The following is a 6,787-nucleotide window of genomic DNA, read 5'->3' as shown; positions in this document are numbered from 1 at the left end:
CTGTTTCTCTCTCACCCGCACCTGATATGACACCTATGTATGTACATAAGCTCTTGGTATCTTGTTCTCCTTCTCACTCTAACAATCAAGTTCTAGTTTTAGTGCAGCTCAAACAAAATCTCAGAAGTAATTTTCCAAGTGGCTAGAACCAACAATCTCTGTTGATCGGTTGCAAAGAAGACAAAATGCGCAACAGGCGCAGAGGCCGCCAACGACAATCGAACCTCAAAATTTCACTTTTAGCCAGAGCGAACATGTATTAACCATAGACGAGAAAAGGGGGAGAGAAAAAAAACAACAAATAACCAACTTGTTTTGCCAATTCTCTGCTCAGAGGAGCGCTCTGCCTCTGTCTCTGTCTCCATCTCTGTCTCTCGGAGAGAACACACTCGCGTGTCGCGGCAGCAGCAACAGCAACGTGACCACGAACAACAACACACAACTTCTCTTGCTGCCGACTGAGGAGAAATGCTTTTACAAATTCAATTGCGATTCAGCGTTCGTTCGAAGCGGTCGCGAGTCGGCGGATAGCAAAATATAAAATACATATTATTATTGTTATTAAACAAACCATCAGAAAAGCAACAGTGAAAACGTTAGCGAGAACCGTTAAAAGCATTTTGGTCAAAGCCAAATCAAGTGAATAGAAAGTTCTTGCAAAAGTGGGCCAAAAGAAAAAACACACACAATAAAAACAACAACAAATAAATAAATAAATCATGATCTCGCGATTTTGATTATTGTGTGAATCAATTGAATTACAATTATTATAATATTATTATTATTGCAAACGTAATGCAAAAAAAGTGTTAACAAAAAAACATTATGTCGATTGTTTGCACGCTGGAACAGAAAGTGAACTTTTTTAAAGCTGCAGCAACAACAAAAAATCTATTGATACTCAAGAACAACAATATTAACAACACGGATACCATTTATCACAATATAAATTATAATCAGGATATATCCTCTACAAGCAGCACCAGCAACAACAACAAGCAATGTAATTAATAAAACTTATAAAGATTTAAATATGGATTTTCTAAGAAAAATTTCATCATTTTTGTTGAGAGGTTCTTGGGAAAGTCATAAAAAAAAAATACTATAAACATTTATTTATATTTTTTCAATTAGAAAATGTGTTCTTTAGATTGTGCTGTTATTTACAAATTTCATTTCAAGCTTTTAAAACTAAATTCTGTTATTAAAATAAATTTTTTGGAAATTTGTGCAATTGGTTGAAAAATAAAACAGGATTAACTAAAAACACACTAAAACAAAAAAAAAAAAATTTAAAGTGAAAAACTCGTTAAAGATTAAGAATTTGCAAATTAACTAATACGAAAAAAAAAAAACAATAATGTAATAAATGTATTTATTAGAAACGCAAAAAAACAACAATTTCATATTAAAAACAACCAAAAAAAAAAAAAAAAAATTCATGTGAATTTCGCGAGTGAGAAAGAAAGGGAAGAAAGAGAGCGAAGTTCGATTAGTCATGTTGTTATTGTGAATTTCGTCAGGCAGAGCAGCATGAGCGCGTTAACTGCAATTGGGGGTGTCGTCGGCGTTGTAGGGGTTGCCGGCGGCTGCGACTGCGACAGCGACAGCGACGTTGACAGAGTCTGGACGCTGACGTGACTGCTTGCTATATGTATGTTGGCATGCTCGCAAATATGTGTGCGTGTGTGTGTGTGAGCACATTGAACTGTAAATGCCAATTCGATGGTCACGGTGAGGGTGAGGGTGCGAGACCAAAACGAGACGAGCGCCACACAAATCTCCTACTTCTCTCCTTCAACTCTCCTCGACGACGACAACGACAACGACGTGCAATTTCTTGTTTATATTCTTCGAGTGTCTGTGTCTGTGTCTCTGTCTCAGTTTCTGTCTGCGTATGCGACGCTATCCTCTGTGTATTGGTGTTGCTATTTGGCATTGCCTTTGTTCTCTTTACCTCTCTCTGTCTAATTCTTACCGATTCTTGCATCATTCTGCTGCTAACCCCCCCCTCAATCGTAATGATTGTGCAAATGAAAGCAAACGTAAAACAAATTTCAAATGGATTTCTGCTTTGGCAAGGGCAAGGACCATCAATGCCCGCGAAACAAAGAAACACATTAAAGTATGAATGTGTGTGTGTGTGTTGTTTAAGGGTGTGTGTGTTTAAGTGTTGGTGATTTTATATTTGACCAGACAGAGACAAGATCGCATTAGACATTTCGGCACTTTGATGGGTTGAGGTCGTCGCAATTGTTTAACTATTGAGTGGGCACTTGTCTAGAATTATCAGTTAGATAAGATCTGCAAACTAATAATAATATACTTATAATTTTCCTGTTGATATAGGATCGGAAGAATGTCATAATATATTATTATTCAGATTAGATAATTTCCAAAGTTAGAAAATGAAAAATCCCAATTAAATAAGAAGTTAAATTTTTGTAGTGTGCTTTTTGGCGCAAGGAAAAGATCTTTATAGTTTTTTCAAATGATCATTTTACTAATTATGCCAAAAAAAAACATGAAGAAAACAAAATACGATAAGTAATATAAATCATTTTTTTTTTTTTTAAATATTTTAAAATTTTGCTTATATGTTTTTTAACTGGAAAATCTTTTTCATTACCTTGCAGTTGGACGTGGACAAAATCAAAACTTGCCAAAGAAATTTGAACATCTGCAGTACATTAATCCCTGCAGTGGAACACGTTACTTAACTGCTCTAACAGCAGAAGGAAACCCGATCAAAAAGGAAGAGCTATTGCTCTTCCCAGGAACCAAACAAATGCCCGAAGTGCTTAGCGGTACACCAACAAATAGCCACAATAAAGCCATCTCATCCAGTTCTATATCCATGATGAATAACGTACGTTTGACTACCATATCACCCACATTGTCCATGAATGGCAGCTCCAATGAGGCTACAAATTGTAAGTAAACTAATTCATTGAACTGAAACTGGGAAGAGAAAGATATTGACTTTTGTGTTTTCTACAGTGCATCCCTTATCCATGTATGGTGGATCGATAAGTCCTCAGTCAAATGATAGTGGAATGTCTGATAGCCTTGCCAAGTTTGCTCCAGGAGGAGGTGGCGGCGGCGGTGGCTATGTCAGCGATAGTATGATGTCAAAACAACCCACACCGAACGGACCACAATCCGCATTGACAGCAGCCCAAAAGGAGCTCTTCTCGCAGCGCAAACAACGGGAATTCACACCAGACAACAAGAAAGATGAAAGCTATTGGGATCGGCGGCGACGCAATAATGAAGCAGCCAAGCGTAGCAGAGAAAAGAGACGCTATAACGATATGGTTCTGGAGCAGAGAGTCATCGAGTTGACCAAAGAGAATCATGTGCTTAAGGCCCAATTGGACGCCATCAGGGATAAGTTTAATATTTCCGGCGAGAATTTGGTTAGTGTGGAGAAAATTTTGGCATCGCTGCCAACCAGTGAGCAAGTCTTGAGCAATACCAAAAGGCCCAAGATGAGCAGCGGCGGTGGTGGCGGCGGCGGTGGTAATAGCAATGGCTCCAACTCTTCCTCCTCGTCGATGGGTTCACCAGGAGATGGGCACAATGGCTATCAGAGTGCAAGTGTCAATGCTCCCCTCTCACCACTGATCTATGGGCCCAACGTCAATGTTCGTCCCTCTGCGGCAGTAGAGAATGTGCAAGTGAAGAGTGTTCATCATGTGGTTCAGCATGGCCAACATATTGCGCAACCATCCCCGCTACCGCCCACACATGCTGCTCTACAACCACCGGCACATCCCTCCTCCTATCAGCCAATGTCCAATGGCCAACCTCTAGAGCCTGTGTCTGCTTCAGTATCTCCGCCCTCCAATCCCATGGCCAACCTTCATGTATTGCAACAGGCCCTCAATCGAAATGTGAGACCTGAGGATTTAGATAGCCTGCGTAAAGCTGTGGCCGTTGGAGCTCTGTATAGTGCCGCTGCTGTTGGAGGAGCACCACCACCAGCACCAGCAGCTGTCTATAATCCAGCTTCAAACACGGGAGCTAGCTACAAGGAGCATCTAGAGGCAAGCGTTTACCTGCAACAACAACAGCAACAACAACAGCACGGCCAACAACATAGTGTGGAAACGGCAGTCAGTAGCAGTGCTGTTGATGCAGTGACCAGCTCCTCAGCAGCCAGTGTACTGAATCTCTCACGACGAGCCTGCTCACCAAACTATGAGCACATGCTATCCTCCACAACATCAACCTCTTCATCCGCCTCCGTCTCATCAGGTGCCGTTTCTGGTGATGATGAGCAAGATCATGACCATGCTCATGCATCCAGCCCGCATCTTAACCTAGCTCCTCTTCAATTGCAACGCAGCAGTCCCAGTGCCAGTGATGCCAACAATTGTCTGCCCCTCAAGTTGCGCCACAAATCCCATCTGGGTGACAAAGATGCTGCCGCCAATGCCCTGCTCTCTCTTCAGCACATCAAACAGGAACCCAACTGCAGTAATCGTTCGTCGCCACCAGCCTGGAATGATAATGGTGATAACTCCAGCGACGAAAGAGATTCCGGCATCTCCATAGCCAGTGCCGAATGGACGGCTCAACTTCAACGCAAACTGATGGCTGGACCCAAAGAGAGCGTTGCCCCTGTTGCTGGTGTTGCCGGTGGTGTCAGTGGTGTCAATGGCGTAGCGGTCTCTGTCACTGTGTCCAGTGCTGAACGTGATCAAATGCTTAAAAGCCAATTGGAACGCCTCGAATCGGAGGTGGCTACCATTAAAAGTATGATGATCTTGGCCGAATAAGAAAACTCACATGGACTCAGAGGAGAGAGAGCGAAGAGACAGATAACATTTTTGTTGGTCAGATGGCCACAGAGAGGGAATATGTAGATATGTATGTGAGAGATCCATGGTATTAGCTGAAACATAAATGTAGTACAGGATTATTTAACTAAAGGACATAAACCTTAATTTCGATTCGTAATTATCTAAAATAAGATTTGTCCTCAACCAGTTGAGAATTACATAAACTACGAATTGAAATTTCGGCTATTATCCATGAAATTATTTCAACTTGACAGATATTTCCAATAATATCCGTATATCCCTATTATAATCAATTAATAATTATGTATTCTATGCGTTAAAAAAAAAAAACAACAACAACTATATAGATCTCGTCTTAATTGGAGCTACAAAAACAAAACAAAGTAAAACAAAATCCTTAAGATCATCTTGTAAACAACATTTAAGAAATTGTTGATGATCAAATTTTCATTTTTTCCATTTTTGGATTTTCTTTTAATCCCATAAAGTTTCCTTATGCATGAAAAACAAACAAACAAAAAAAAAAAAACAAAGTAGAAAACATTTTAGTTATAGTTCTGCTAAGTATTCTTACATCTTGTACATACATATATACACTACACTACACTACACTACATATAATTATTCCTATACATATACATATTTGTTGTACATAGTTTTAAAAGCTAAGCTTCTTAAAATTTACTTACTGATTATCCTAAAAATAAACAACTGTATTCTATAAGAGAAAAGAGCGTGAAGAGCACATTCAAAATGCAAAAACAACAAAAATTAATTAAATGTTGAGCAAATATTTTGCAATAAATTAATTTATAAAAAAAAAAAAACATATACACAAAAAAAAAAAAAAAAATTTTAATAGATTTTACCTTAATGGATTTTGTCGTTTGCCCAAAAACTATCTCTCTCTCCTTTCTATTTATATATCTGCTTTGGTTGTCCGCGCTTTAAACACAAGATTTATATATTTAAATGTTAACCAAGTTTCAGAAACTTGACAGAAATGTCTAAACCTAGTATACATCCAATTCGTATTAGTCTTAACTAAGTAGTAACTAAATATATTTATACACATAATTGTGCCCAGGGCAAGAAGCGTTTATCTTCAAAAAGTTGTATTAAATTATCTAAAAAAAAAATATATAAATGTTTATGCTATCTACCTATTACTTTTACTATATTTGAACTATATAACTATTACATTACATTTGAGAATAATGGAAAAAAACAAATACACACAAGAAAAATACATATGATTATTATTATTATTAAAATTATCTACTATTATTACAAATACTTTGCATATATAAAAAACCTAAGTGAATCTAATATATATACATATATACAACAAACTATCCACACATACATTTAAAAATATAAATATATATATATATAAATCGTTTGTGTTGATCAATGAAAATAAAAACTATTTATAAAGTTTTAAAAAAATCAAATTCCAAATTTTTGTATTTTTTTAACGAAATAATGCTAAGCAAATGAGTTATATCCTAAATCAGCTTTCTATAAGCTAATTTCCTTTTTTTCATAACATGATAAAAAAAAATCTTTTCATTTTGATTTCGATTTAAATATTTTACTCTTATGTAGTTCATTTTAGAAGGAAATCGACATGACAAGTTCTAAATTCCTTGCATTTATTCCAAAGATCGCTTGAGAATGAACTTCCAAAGATGTTTCATGCTCCTCCATTAGTAGTTAGCTATGTAAAAGTTTTCTTTTTCTTTTTACCAAGTTTGATTAAAGTCCCTTAAAGTCCCTTAACACAACAGAGCTCTATCTAAAGATTATCGTTTGATACAAGTTCTCAGAACTAAACTACTGAGTCCAGAGGGCCAGGGCTAGCTTTTGCCAAGCCGAAGGCTGTGTACCCACCCAAGTTTATATGTTACTCTCCCCTAAAATACAGACGTCAAAACGGAAAAACGTTTTATCGAAAATTTACAATATCCGCTAAGGGA

The 6,787-nt window shown here is 37.3% G+C and overlaps 1 protein-coding gene across 1 annotated transcript; it reads left to right on the top strand.

Annotated features, from left to right (window-relative positions):
• The first annotated feature begins 479 nt into the window (after nt 1–479).
• Nucleotides 480–6,262, top strand: vri (vrille). Its single transcript, XM_068284636.1, has 3 exons — nt 480–1,003; nt 2,637–2,933; nt 3,001–6,262. Exons 1-3 carry the CDS (start codon nt 826–828, stop codon nt 4,782–4,784), a joined length of 2,259 nt encoding a protein of 752 aa, XP_068140737.1. The 5' UTR covers nt 480–825; the 3' UTR covers nt 4,785–6,262.
• Nucleotides 6,263–6,787: the final 525 nt, after the last annotated feature.

Source organism: Drosophila tropicalis, unplaced genomic scaffold (genome assembly GCF_018151085.1).
Source record: "Drosophila tropicalis isolate 14030-0801.00 unplaced genomic scaffold, ASM1815108v1 contig_393, whole genome shotgun sequence".
Classification (NCBI taxonomy): domain Eukaryota; kingdom Metazoa; phylum Arthropoda; class Insecta; order Diptera; family Drosophilidae; genus Drosophila; species Drosophila tropicalis.
Note: the sequence above shows the minus strand (reverse complement) of the source record. Positions and strands in the feature narration are given on the sequence as shown.

Coding starts and splice junctions, on each gene's coding strand:
- vri (XM_068284636.1), top strand. CDS start 826: ATGTCGATTGTTTGCACGCTGGAACAGAAAGTGAACTTTTTTAAAGCT. Junction 1,004..2,636: donor CAGCAACAACAACAAGCAAT/GTAATTAATAAA, acceptor ATTACCTTGCAG/TTGGACGTGGACAAAATCAA. Junction 2,934..3,000: donor CTCCAATGAGGCTACAAATT/GTAAGTAAACTA, acceptor TGTTTTCTACAG/TGCATCCCTTATCCATGTAT.